Genomic DNA, 14979 nt, shown 5'->3' with positions numbered 1-14979 from the left:
GGGCCCTATAAAAATATATTTTCTATTTGCACAGTTTTTAAGTAGATAGTATAATTTTAAATTTTATGTGGGAAGATATATGAACATTTTATACAGAAAATTAGAATATGGGGACTGAAGCAATAGATAGTATAGCAGGTAGAGCATATTACTGACCTGGGTTTGATTCCCGGCTTCCCATATGATCTTCCAAGCACCACGAGGAATGGAATGGTCTTTAAGAGCAAAGCCTGAACATCACTTTGTGTGGCCCCAAACCAAAAACAAAAGAAGAAAATTAGAATATAACACCTTAAAACTTTCCTTAAAGCTATAATAATGAGAATAAAAATACTACTGAACTGATTGTAATGATTGTGATAGATCAGTAGGACACATCAGTGTGTCCTTTACATGTGTTCTGTCACATAATCACCTCACTGCACTGTTTTTATAGGTCTTCTACCAATAAGAAGTGGAAGTATGGGAGTGATTTGTTCAAGTTCACAGAGCTAAAAAAGTAAAAGATCTGGATCCTGGCTCTGGGACCAAACCTAGATCTGTCTTATTCTACTTCTCATTCACTTAGGCTTTTTTAGAAATTAAGAAGAACAATGAACTAGGAGATTCCAGAACTAGATTTTTTTTCTTTTTTGTTTCTGGGCCACACTCAGCAGTGTTCAGGGCTTACTCATGGCTCTCTGCTCAGAAATCACTCCTGGCAGGCTTGGGAGACTCTCAGGATGCTGGAGATCAAACCCAGGAAGTGTATAAGATAATCGTCCTACCCACTGTACTATAGCTCCAGCCCAGATGTAATTTTCTAAGTATGCAGAGTTGTGTATGTACTTGGGAAAAAAGAAAGATTTAGAAATAAAATACCAAAATAATAATAGGGTTTTTTTAAATGTGAAATTCTTGTGGTTTTTATCTTTAAAGTTAATTTGGCCATGAGAAAGAGTAATCTGTTACTTTTATAATCAGAGAGAGTGAAAAAACATTTAATTTTGAAAAGAAAATACTTTTGCAGTCATTAAAATGGGAACTGGAGCCAGATAAATAGGTCAATGGGAAAGCATTTGCCTTACAGGTAGCTGAGCAAGATTCTATCCCTATATGGTCCCCCAATCCCTGACAGGAGTGATCTCTAAGCACAGAGCTAGGAATAAGCCTTGAGCACAACCAGATGTATCCTAAGAAATTACCAAAAGAAAAAGAGTGCCCTCAAGATAAGGCTGCCCCCTCTCACCACTCCTATTCAACATAGTACTTGGAAGTACTTGCCATAGCACTTAGGCAAGAAAAAGATATCAAGGGAATCTATATAGGCAAGGAAGAAATCAAGCTCTCACTGTTTACAGATGACATACGACTATATTTAGAAAATCCTAAAGACTCTACCAAAAAGCTTCTAGGAACAATAGATTCATATAGCAAAGTGGCAGGCTATAAAATTAACATGTAAAAATCAATGGCCTTTTTATATGCAAATAATTATACAGAAGAAATGGACATTAAAATAAAAACAATCTCATTCACATTAGTGCCACACAAACTCATCTGTGGAGTCAATTTAAATAAAGAGGTGAAGGACCTATACAAAGAAAATGACAAAACACTGCTTCAAGAAATGAAAGAGGAGGATAGAAGGAAATGGAGACACATACCCTATTCTTGGATTGGGAGGATTAACATAATTAAAATGGCAATACTCGACAAACTTTGTAGATATAATGCAATTCCTCTAAGGATACTCATTACATTCTTTAAATAAGTGGATCAAACACTCCTGAAATTTTTTTGGAACATTAAACATCCATAAATAGCTAAAGCAACCCTTAGGAAAAAGAAGATGGGAGGCATCACTTTCCCAAACTTTAAATTGTACTCCAAATCAATAGTCATTAAAACAGCATGGTATTGGAATAAAGATAGACCCTCAGATCAGTGGAATAGACTTGAGTATTCAAAGGGTGTTCTCCAGACATACAACCAATTAATCTTTGATAAAGGGGCAAGAAAGGCGAGATGGAGCAAGGAAAGCCTCTTCAACGAGTGATACTGGGACAACTGGTCAGGCACATGCAAAAAAGTGATCTCTGACCTCCATCTAACTCCATGCACAAAGATTAAATCCAAATGGATTAAAGACCTTGACATCATAAGGAAATCATAAGGAACCATAAGGTATATAGGACCATAAGGTATATAGAAGAAGAACCATATAGAAGAACACATAGGTAAAGCACTCCATGACTTTGAGACCAAAGGCATCTTCAAGAAGGAAACAGCACTGTCCAAACAAGTGGAAGCAGAGGTAAACAGCTAAGAAGCTTCTGCACCTCAAAGGAAATAGTGATGAGGATACAAAGGCCACCACAGGAGGGGGAAACTATTCACCCAATACCTATCACATAAGGGGATAATATCTAAGATATACAAGGAACTAACAGAACTTTACAAGAAAAAAATCATCTAACCCCATCAAAAAATGGGGAGAAGAAATGAACAGATACTTCCTCAAAGAAGAAATACAAATGACCAAAGACACATGAAAAATGCTCATCACTAATCATCAGGAGGGAGATGCAAATCAAAACAACAATGAGGTACTATCTCAAGCCACAGAGACTGGCACACATCACAAAGAATAAAAACAGTTAATGCTGGCGGAGATGTGGGGAGAAAGGAACTCTCATTCACTGCTGGTGGGAATGCCGTCTTGTTCAGCCTTTATGGAAAACAATATGAAGATTCCTCAAAAAACTGGAAATTGAGCTCCCATATTATCAGCTATACCACTCTTAGGGATATACCCTAGGAACACAAAAATGCCTCTGCACACCTATATTCATTATAGTGCTTTTTACAATAGCCAGAATCTGGAAACAACTCAGATGTCCAACATAGATGAGTGGCTAAAGAAACTGGTACATTTACACAATGAAATACTATGCAGCCATCGGAAAATAAAATGAAGTCATGAAATTTTTCTATATATAGATGAACATGGAAACTGTTATGCTGAATGAAGTAAGTCAAGAGGGAGAGAAATGGACACAATAGTTTTACTCATCTATGTATTTTGAGAAAAATAAAAGACATTATTGTAATAATACACAGAGACAATAGAGATGAGGGCAAGGACTAGCCTGTGATATGAAGCTTACCACAAAGAAGCTTCTGGGTGTAACCCAGAGGGAGAAGAAGGAATCCCCTCTTTTGCAGTTCATGCTGAGTTCTAGGTCTGATTAATGCCCTGAATGACATGTGCCATTTTTAAGGATGACACCTTGGCATTAATTGCATCTAACTGCCAGCAAACAGATGCTAAGAACTACTGACACTTTACAAACCAAAAGTGTCTTGTTGGAGGAGGGGGGGAGTGGTACCCAGGTTTAAACCTACACTTGCAAGGCGGGAGCTCTACCACAGAACCATATCCATGCCCCGAGGAAAATAATTTTAATTTGAAAAAATATACTAGACAACTTTTCAGTAAGATAAAGGAAGTTTCTAAACTTATAATTCTTTAATACACAGTCAATGAATTTCATATTTTAAGTACAGAATTTTACATTATAGTGAGATCACTTAATTGATCACTTAAATGATCAATGTTAAAGGAGTGATCATCATGGAAGCATTTGGTTGTTCTGGGTACTAATTTTTTTTATTTACTTTTTGTCTTCATATATTATTTAAGGTAACAGTAAACATGAATTACATTATTGGAACCCATGGATGGCTGCCTTATGACAGAAACATTTCTAATTATTTTACATTCTTGAAGGATCAAACGGTAACAAATCCAAAGTAAGTAAATGAATACTTAAGTGAAGCCAACCAGCTAAAGTTGGCACCTGAAAGCCAAGAAGAACTAGATTCGTTGATTGCTTTCCTTTTGAAAGTAATAATGTTGATACACAGTTCTTCCCTCCTTCCTTTCTTCTTTTCTCAATACACCCTGACTTAATATTTATTAGCTTAAAGACAAAACTGTTTGGGCAGGAACAATAGTCCAGTAGGTGGGCAGCTTTTCTTGCAAGTGACTAACCCCGGTTCAATCTGGTATTACATAAGGCACCCGAGCCTCACCAGAAATGATTCTAACCACAGAACCATGAATAAACACATCTGATCATAATGAAATATTTTTGTTTGTATTTGGGCCACACCCAGTGATTCTCAGGGTTACTCCTGGCTATGCACTCAAATCGCTCCTTGCTTGGGGGACCATATGGGACACCAGGGGATCGAACTACGGTCTGTCCTAGGCTAGTGCGGACAAGGCAGGCGCCTTACCCCTTGCACCACCACTCCGGCCCCATAAAATATTTTTTAAGTGTCGGGGCCAGAGCGGTAGCACAGCAGTAGAACGTTTGCCTTGCACGTGACCGACCTGGGACCGACCTGGGTTCCATCGCCGGTATCCCATATGGTCCCCCACGCCTGCCAGGAGCCATTTCTGAGCACAGAGCCAAGAGTAACCCCTGAGCACCACCCGGTGTGATCCAAAAACCAAAAAAAAAAAAGAAACGTGTCATGTTTTATGTGCTAAGACAGTTGTATTAGAACTGGAGAGATAGTAAAATATGCCTCCAACAAATGATTATCAAATAACATTTATATAAAGTTCTAGAGTAAATTGTGTTGCTTATTTTCCATAGAAACACTATAATTATTTTATTGTATTTTTGCAAAATCTTTGTTGGCTAAATAGAGGTATTTCAATGGGAAGCAAATAAGTCTAATATGCTTACTCTAGTTGATATAAAAATTTTTTCTTGGGGGGGGGCTGGAGAGATAGCACAGCGGTAAGGTGTTTGCCTTAGACACAGAAGGACAGTAGTTCCAATGCCAGGAGCAATTTCTGAACATATAGAGCCAGGAGTAACCCCTGAGCGCTGCCGGGTGTGACTCCCCCCCCCAATTTTTTTTTTCTTGGATATAACTTATGCAGCAGAGCTCTAGTGTGTCTTAGGTCTTGAGTTCAATCACTGGCCCCATTTGCACCCTACCCTCGTGTCTGCTTCTAAAAAAAAAGAGAGGGGCTGGAGATATAGTACAGTGGGAAGGGTGCTTGGCTTGCACATAATTGACTCAGGTTTGATCACCAGCACTCCAGAAGACCCCCTGAGCACCGAGCCCGGAGTAAGCCCTGAATCCTTGATCATTACTGGGTGTGGCCAAAAATAAATAAATAATTAATGATCTTTATGCATATTAGTAGATATACCTATGGTTACCTATACTGTATATCCCTGATATCAGTTTATTTCTGATTTTCTGTCCTTGGCATTTCTTGTTTTTATACTTTGAAATTTCAATTTACACAGTTGACACCTAACAGTTGGCTCAGAAAGGCTAGGTTAAATATTTTCATATCTTTACCAAACTGATTTTGTTACTCATAATCCTTTAGACTATTAGATGTGCTTGGTTTTATTTAATTAAAAAATAACTTTATAATGAAACATAAATGTTCTTTCTTTCTTTCTTTCTTTCTTTCTTTCTTTCTTCCTCTCCCCTCCCCTCCCCTCCCCTCCCCTCTCCCCTCCCCTCCCTTTTCTTTTCTTTTCTTTTCTTTTCTTTTCTTTTCTTTTCTTTTTTTCTTTTCTTTTTTCCTTTTCTTTTCTTTCTTCTTTTGCCACACCCGGCAGTGCTCAGGGACTACTCCTGGCTCTACGCTCAGAAATTGCTCCTGGCGGGCCTGGAGAGATAGCACAACAGGGCATTTGCCTTGCAAGCAGCCAATCCAGGACCAAAGGTGGCTGGTTCAAATCCCAGTGTCCCATATGGTCCCCCGTGCCTGCCAGGAGCTATTTCTGAACAGACAGCCAGGAGTAACCGTTGAGTACTGCCGGGTGTGGCCCAAAAACAAAAAACAAAACAAAACAAAACAAAATTGCTCCTGGCAGGCTCGGGGAACCATATGGGATGCCGGAATTCGAACCACTGTCCTTCTGCATGCAAGCCAAATGTCCTACCACTGTGCTATCTCTCTGACCCCATGAATGTACTTTTTAAAAGCTTTTAACCTTATTATAGAGAGATTGAAAATATAGTTATTGGCTTAAGTGATATTTTTAAGAAAATGTCTAATAATTTATTGTGTTTACAGAACGCAGCGTAGTATGAATCATCCTTTTGCTCCAGGACTGGAGATCACGTCTAAACTATTTATAGTCTCACATGATGCAAAGTTGCTTTTCAGTGCTGGACACTGGGATAATAGCATTCAAGTGATGTCACTTACAAAAGGCAAAACTATCTCATACAATATCAGACATATGGGTAAGCACTTCTCTTTTGAAAAGAGCCAAGTACTCTCATTTTCTAATTATATATTTAGAATGTTTCTGTATAAAAAATATTAAGTTTTATGTTTGAAATTTTTTATAGAGCAGTTTAGGAATTTCTGTGTACTTTTTTTTTTGTTTTGTTTTTTTTTTTGGGCCACACCTGTTTGATGCTCAGGGGTTACTCCTGGCTAAGCGCTCAGAAATTGCCCCTGGCTTGGGAGGACCATATGGGAATCCAGGGGATCAAACCATGGTCCTTCCAGCATGGGGCCAGAGAGATAGCATGGAGGTAAGGTGTTTGCCTCACATGCAGAAGGTCAGTGGTTCGAATCCTGGCATCCCATATGGTCCCCTGAGCCTGCCAGGAGCGATTTCTGAGTGTAGAGCCAGGAGTAACCCCTGAGCACTGACGGGTGTGACCCAAAAACCAAAAAAAAAAAAAAGAATATCTAGCATGAGGTCTGAGTGATAGTACACTAGTTAAGTCATTTGCTTTGCACAGGGCCAACCTGGATTTAATCCTTGATACTTAATCCTTGAGTCCCACCAGGAGTGATCCCTGAGCATAGATCCAGAAGTAAGCTCTGTGCACTTCCTGGTGCCCAAAAACAAGTAAATATGTAATATATTTTGGGTATATTAAAACATTATTATAAATGAAATATAGCTTAATATCCAAAAGATATATAGACCGTCTAGTTACTTTTTGTGGGGTGGGGCATACCCGGTGACGCACAGGGTTTACTCCTGGCTATGCACTCAGAAATCACTCCTGGCTTGGGGCACCATATGGGACTTCGAGGGATCAAACTGCCGTCCGTCCTGGGTCAGCTGCTTGCAAGGCAAACAAACACTCTACAACTGCACCATCACTTTGGCTCCTGTTTGTCTAGTTATTTTTATTTTGGGCCATACCAGTGATGTTCAGGGCTTATACTCTTGGTTCTATACTTAGAGATCACTCGCTCCTGGCTGGACTCTGGGACCATATGTGGTGCCAGACATTGAACCTAGATCAGATGCATGCAACTCAAATTTTCTATCATTTTTACTTTGGCTCTGGCCCTCTAAGACTTTTATTCTAATTAATGTGTTAGAGAAAAAGGAGGTCCGTGTGCTGTACACATGCTTTGTATGTAGGAGGCCCATGTTTAATACCCAGCACCTTGCTCCACCAGACATAACCCCTAATTCCAGAGCTAGGAGTAGCTCTAGGTCACTGCTGGGTTTGACCCTCTGGACATTATCCCCATTGCCTGATAGAAATAAGGATTTTAAGACAAAATGGTAATCACTCTTTACTTTGTCTGAGTTAAGTAATGCATCATTCTATTTCTTAACTAAATTTCTTAACTTCTGTAAAACAAGTTAGATCAAATTATTGAGATTGAGTCATACTTGGTTCTTTGTATCTCAGTCATCAGTATAGAAACATTTAAAAGGGCTGGAGAGATGATCAATATAAAAGTAAAAGGTCTAGTAGGGCTGTAGAGGTAATACTGTGGGGAAGGTACCTGCATGCAGCTGACCCGAATTCATTTCCCAGTTACCCTTATAGTCCCAGAAGTGATCCCTGAGCACAGGGCCAAGAGTACGTTTTGAATACCACCACATGTAGCCCAAACCAAACCCAAACCATCTCCCACCCTAAACAGAAAAAAAGGCTTTTCCTACAGTACATCCAGACTTAATGTCTAGTACTGCATGGTCTTGTGAGAACCACCAGAGATAGCCCCTGAGTGCCAGCAGGAATAACTCCTGAACACTACCAGGTGTGGCCCCAAACCAAAAAATAATATAAGACCTTATATTTTCCCTATTGTTTTAGGAAGGAGAAATGAGTCTTAATCATTTATAAGTCATCCTATGACTTATAAAATGCAATTAGCTCAGATTTTTAGCGTTTAGAAAAATATATCTTGTTAATTTTTAGCATGATATGTACTATTTTAATTATAGGCACATATTTTATTGGATTGCAGTGTCCAATGGGAATAGAATAATGAATGGGGCTGAGAGAGTAAGTGAAGGATTATATCAAAATGAGCTCAGGATCCTTTTCAAACTACCTGGGTGTCCCCACTCTTTTTTACTCTTCTCCCTTGAGGGTGGTCCATAAAAGTTCTCATCAGTGATAAATAAAATCATGTCTTTTTGCATTGCTTCTCCCAGTGCTTATAAAATGTCATTAGGGCCATTATTTTGAACATAAACTGGAATTGCCTTTATAGTTCCTTTTCAGTAAAATGAAACACTTTTATTTGAATTTCTTTTTCTTACAGACATTGTGACTTGTTTAGCTATTGATTACTGTGGATTACATTTGATATCTGGATCTAGAGACACTACATGTATGATATGGCAAATAATGCAACAGGTAATCACATATTTAAATATGCTAGCTTAGATTATGTCTTCACCCTGGGAATACTGTTGGGACATTCTAATAGTTTTCCCTCTGACATTGAATAATTACATAATTCATATTTATGTTTTACATTATTTTATCTATTCTGTTCTATTCTTTCATTTTTTCTTAGGTTCATTATATGATTCATGACACTGATATTTTTCAGAATAGTTTTTATGAACCTCTCCTAGGATAATGAATTGTTTTTCTTGTTTTATTATAATACTCCTTTTTTCTTCATATGGATTACTAGAAATTGTACATTTATAGTATTTTTACAGCATTACTTTAATTTCATAATAAAGTACCTTCTTTTTCCCTAATGCTTCTGATTTTTCTGCCTAACTTCCTGACAAGTAATCTCCCACTCCAAATTCATAAATATTATTTGACACTAGAAATTATTTATATGTATTGTTGTTATAGACCTAGGTGAACAATAAAAGTAAATGTTTCACTGCTCTATTTATAAAATCTATATATTATTTGAAAGTTTCTTCTAATTATTTTATAGATTTATTATTTTGCAATTCAATCCTTGATTCATTGGTGATTAATTTTATAAAATTTACAATATAGAATGTATAATGTCAGTATACATTTTATCACATATAATAAAATATATAGAAAACATACAATATATTCTGTAAGAGTCTAGAATTTAAAATATATGGTTATATACATCTAGATTAAAAAAATGAAACTAAGCAACTCAGACTGTCATTCTTAGAGAAAGTGTAATGTGTCACAAGTAATGGATTGTCCAAAGTAATTCAAACCCATATATAGGGTATTTAGGAAATGTGGCCAGAATCTATAATCTGTAGGATACTCATCAAACAAATATCTGGACAACCATTTAAACATTATATATCATAGAAAGTCATATGTATGCATACATATATATACACACAAAGCATATACAAAGAATTTTTTTTTCTTGTCTTTAATATTTTTGCATACCAGACATCAACCCATGACCTCATGTATGTAAGGCAAATGCTCTACCACATAGCTATGTCCCTGACCCAAAAACTTTCTTCCTATGGGAGAAAACAAAATACAGAACTATTCCCTAAAATAAAATTGTGCTACTTGAAGAAGATAATAAGTATCTTTAATAAAATAGGGCTTCAAAGATAAAATTTTGAGAGCATAGTAAAATTGAAAAGTAGATTGCAAGGGAATCTGAGATTAAAACCAGCATTGTTAAAACCATAATACAGGGACCGGAGAGATAGCATGGAGGTAAGGCATTTGCCTTCCATGCAGAAGGATGGTGGTTTGAATCCCGGCATCCCATATGGCCCCCTCGAGCCTGCCAGGAATGATTTCTGAGCATAGAGCCAGGAGTGTAACATCTGAGCGCTGCCAGGTGTGACCCAAAAAACAAAAAACAAACAAACAAACAAAAAACCATAATAAGTCCAAAACAGAAAACATCAAAAATTAGTAGCGTGGAAGAAAGAGTTAAAAAAAAAAAAACAGATTTTTTTTAGCCGGCACGGACGGGCAGCTGGCAGGCCCCCCATGGGCCAGCGGCCTTTTGGTCTGGCCTAGGGTCAGGGGGGCCCGGACCTGGGTCACCCGACCCCCCTCTCCCCCATTCCTCCGGATCTCCAGGTGAGTTTCTGGAAGGAGCTGACGGGGCACCCTGGGTTTTCCCCACTCCCAGGCCGGGCCGGGACACTGGCCTAGGGTGGAGCTCCAGTCCCTGAGCTTCAGGCTTGGGAGGGTCTCTCTCCCTTCCCGGAGCAGGATTTTTAGCCGGCACGGACAGGCAGCTGGCAGGCCCCCCATGGGCCAGCGGCCTTTTGGTCTGGCCTAGGGTCAGGGGGGCCCGGACCTGGGTCACCCGACCCCCTTCTCCCCCATTCCTCTGGATCTCCAGGTGGGTTTCTGGGAGGAGCTGACGGGGCACCCTGGGTTTTCCCCACTCCCAGGCCGGGCCGGGAAACTGACCTAGGGTTGGGCTTAGGGGGTAGAGTTTGATCTGGTGGGTGGCAGATAGCTGCTCAGCTATAACTCAGTCTGTCACTGGTAATTTCATACCAGTCTACATTTTGCAAACTGCGCGGGGGAAACATTTGCTCCTTCCAACCATCAGTACCCCAGATTTACCCTTCTTAACTTCAGTAACACATAGTTCTAATCTCTGACCTAAGACATACAGTATATCTAACTCTGACCTAAGACATACAGTATATCTAACAAATCCCAGAACTATTTAGAAGGACACAAATTGAACACATATATCTTTTGAATATTTTATGGGTATTTTCTTTAACTGATGTAACTCTCTATATATTCTTCTACCATGATGTTTCTATTCACTTTCATCTTGTCTATTCTTTGTAAGCTGTTCAGTAAGGATTGTTGGTGGAACTGTCCCTCAGTTTGATGCCTATGATTGAACTATGTCATGGAAATTGCACGTCTTGTTCCTATTGCCTCCAGATGCACCAATAACGCCCCATGGCATTGATCCTTGTTTGCATAGACACATTAAAATGGGAAAACACCATACATACAGATAAGTTCTTATCTAATAAATCTCAGTACAATGTACCTTACACCCTGAACGTTGATATAATGACCTGGCACAGGCCTCAGAAGAATGGGCATCCTCCATTCACGCCGGAACCAGGCAAGCTATCTACGAAACATCCAAGGTCTTTTACAGCAACAGCTGGAAGCAGTCCTCTACCAGGAAAGACACTACCAAGGGTCTGACATCGACCCCCTAAAAAGAGACTTCCGTTTACACTGAGAAGACTTGACAACATCAATGACCTGCTCTACAGGACATGGTTCTCTCTAGTGCCCCTTAAGTGTGAGGTGAAACGAGAGGATGCTCTGCACCATCCTGACTGCAATGTGGGATATGCAGACTCCAGGATCTTTAATACAGAAGCATGATACCAACAACAGAGACTATGTGAGGAATGGAGGTGTATTGCCACTACAGACGATGACTTGAATTGGACAAACTAATTTGCCTGGAGCCTAGAGTCAGTCCTGTGCCAGGAAACTTCAGGGTTAAGGTCTCCTTGTATTTAGACCATAATTTGTCTTTCCATGTCCCTTATGTTTTGATGGGCCTATGCAAACAAATGCCACTTTAATACCATTTTTTACTATGTTCCCTTGACTCCAATTCTTAAGAAAAACAAGCCACTAAAACTTTTGAGGTTAACTTAAACTAGTTAGTATGTACATGGAACTAGAGAAATGTACTTTGCCCTCAATGTTTAAGGAGCTACATAAGTATAATGTCTTTAGATTATATTGTGTGCTGCTAAGAAATAGTATGTACTACAACTGGGGATTTGAGGGACAAGAAATTGTATTGTACATGGGTTCAGTTTTGTTTTTCTTAATGCTCTTTGGCTGAAAGTTCAAGGCTGGGATATCATCGATGGGACTACCGAGAATTCTGTTTATGGGTGATTGGGTTTCCACTGTAACTTTACCCTGTCCTCTTCTTTACATCTTTGTTGTCATAATTAAAATAAAAAAAGAAATGTAAAAAAAAAAACAAAAAAAACAAATCAAGGGGCCAGGAAGGTGGTGCTAGAGGTAAGGTGTCTGCCTTGCAAGCGCTAGCGTAAGACTGACTGAGGTTCAATCCCCCGGCGTCCCATATGGTCCCCCCAAACCAGGGGCGATTTCTGAGCGCATAGCCAGGAGTAACCCCTGAGCGTCAAACGGGTGTGGCCCAAAAACAAAAACAAAAAAACAAGTGAAAAAAAAAAACAAGTGAAATTGCTGGTGGTAGCTCAGTGACAAAGCACTTTCCTTGATGGAGGTACCTGCATGTTTAAGATGTAACTTCAGCTAGATGTCCTGAGGGGTCCAGCAGTGGAATCATTTGGATTTCCAAGCAACATCAAAGGAATAAGGAATAGCATGATGACAAAATCTGAAATCTTTGGCAGGCCACAACATAATGAGTACAAGCACTGCAACACGAAGTGTGTGAGAACCTGACCTCCCTCCAGCATATGTATAAACACCACATTGTGCGACCTGGGTAGGCCTGGTCTTTGGGCTAAGATCTTTGGAGCCTTCTCAGGTTAGGGGCAGGCTCAATGCCCCACCCATGACCAACTTATTCAAGCAAATAAATGATTCAGCCCCATGGCTAATCTTGGTAGACACAGAGCTTCGGAATCATTTCAGTTCTATAACCAGCACCTCAAGTTTACCCAGTACTGATAGCCCAGTAAGAGCAAAACAGATGGGAAAGTTGCTTAGAAGCCTACTAAGCTCAATAAGTGAAAGCAGTAACACAGGCAGCTCAACTAGCCCCTGTCAACTTAGCAGATCCTTAGACAAGGACTCACCATTGTGAGTTACATGGCATAACAAGCCATATAAAGTAAATGATTTTGTGCCTACCAGGGGCAGCCCTCCGGAATGAGTGGGAAACTGATATTGGTGAAGGGAAAGTCACCTGGTGATAGGATCGGCATTGGAATATTGAATATCTGAAACAACTGTATTATGAACAACTTGGTAAATCATGGTGTTAATAAAGTTTCAAAATTTAAATATAATAATAATCAAATGAATGCTAATTCAAAAATAAAAGGATTAAAGCCATTTAAAAAGAATGAAATAGTAAAACTATAGACATCAGAAACCTTTTTCATAAGATGACACTGAAAGCAAAAGAAGGAAGCTAACAAAATTGGGATCATCTAAACCCATGATGGTGAACCTATGGCACGCGTGCCAGTGGTAGCACGTGTGAAGGTCTGCAATTAAGATATGTGACGCGTGCCGCATAGTTTTTAGATACTGAATTTTTTTTTATTAAGGTTTAATTGATGTGCTGGCAGTTTTGAGGAAATTCTTTGGTTTCGTGAGGCAGTTTGGGCACTCGGGCTCAAAAAGGTTAGCCATCACTGAGTCTAAGCTGAGGACAGTTGCCTAATTCTAACTGTACTTTCTCTTTTTTTTTTTTTACTGTTAAAAAATAAATAAAAAATGGGCCAGAACAGATAAATTTTCTATGACTAATAAATGGAAAAGCAAAACTCTTTTTTTTTTTTTTTTTTTTTTGTGGTTTTTGGGTCACACCCGGCAGTGCTCAGGGGTTACTCCTGGCTCCATGCTCAGAAATTGCTCCTGGCAGGCACGGGGGACCATATGGGACGCCGGGATTCGAACCGATGACCTTCTGCATGAAAGGCAAACGCCTTACCTCCATGCTATCTCTCCGGCCCCATTTTTTTTTTTTTTTTTTTTTTTTTTTTTTTTTTTTTTTTGGAAAAGCAAAACTCTTGAGAGACAATACAGATATTTTCCTCCCTACATCCCCCTTAAAACAGTATTTTTGGAATAAAGAAAGAAGAAAGCTGTAGACTAAAAGGACAAATAGTGTACCTGTTAATCCTTAACTGAGCAACTGGTAAACTATCCAGATTACTTTTTTTGACTTTTAGATAAAGAATCTAAGGAGAAAAAGAAGAATAAATTTATTATGAATACACTGAGAGAAATAGACTATAGTCGTTATACTAGTTGTAATGTTAGTACTTAGACCATGTAAAAGCAGAACAAATTTTTTTTAATGAGAACGTAGCTTACAGAAAACATCTCTGTTTTTCTGTTTTGATGACAGGGAGGTGTTACTTTGGGCTTGGCACCCAAACCCATTCAGATTCTCTATGGACACACCGATGAGGTATTGAGTGTTGGCATCAGCACTGAGCTGGACATGGCAGTGTCGGGATCAAGGGTAAGATTTCATCTTTGGAAATACGAATTTTTGGTACATATTCAGAAGCAGCATTGATATGTAACTTTGTTTTCCTAACGGAACTAGGAAAAGTATAGAAATGTTGTATTCTTGGGGCGGGCGAGGTGGCACTAGAGGTAAGGTGTCTGCCTTGCAAGCGCTAGCCAAGGAAGGACCGCGGTTCGATCCCCTGGTGTCCCATATGGTCCCCCCATGCTAGGGGCAATTTCTGAGCGCTTAGCCAGGAGTAACCCCTGAGCATCAAATGGGTGTGGTTCGAAAAACCAAAAAAAAAAAAAAATTTTGTATTCTGTGCTGCAGAAATTTGTAAAAGTAGACAGACAAAAAAAACGAAGGGAAAATTTTAGGATAGAGTTTGTTTTGTGTTTATTTTAATGCTTTTATTTTTATATTTTATTTCAAAAACATTTCTTTAAAGAACTATGATTTATAAAGTTATTGATAGTTGGGTGTTAGGTATATTATATTTGGACACCAATCCCACCATACCTATGTCAACTTCCCTCCACGTGTCCCCA

General features: G+C 39.1%; 1 protein-coding gene across 1 annotated transcript in view; it reads left to right on the top strand.

Annotated features, from left to right (window-relative positions):
* NBEAL1 (neurobeachin like 1) overlaps positions 1-14979 on the top strand; it is a 185556-nt gene that overhangs the window by 157714 nt on the left and 12863 nt on the right. Inside the window, exons 48-51 of the mRNA XM_049773321.1 lie at positions 3686-3795; positions 6104-6276; positions 8567-8661; positions 14324-14440. Coding sequence (XP_049629278.1) covers positions 3686-3795; positions 6104-6276; positions 8567-8661; positions 14324-14440 — 495 coding nt within the window. The remainder of the gene's footprint in view (positions 1-3685; positions 3796-6103; positions 6277-8566; positions 8662-14323; positions 14441-14979) is intronic.

This window comes from Suncus etruscus, chromosome 5 (assembly GCF_024139225.1).
Source record: "Suncus etruscus isolate mSunEtr1 chromosome 5, mSunEtr1.pri.cur, whole genome shotgun sequence".
In the NCBI taxonomy this organism is placed as follows: Eukaryota; Metazoa; Chordata; class Mammalia; order Eulipotyphla; family Soricidae; genus Suncus; species Suncus etruscus.
This window is presented reverse-complemented; position numbering and strand designations above follow the sequence as displayed.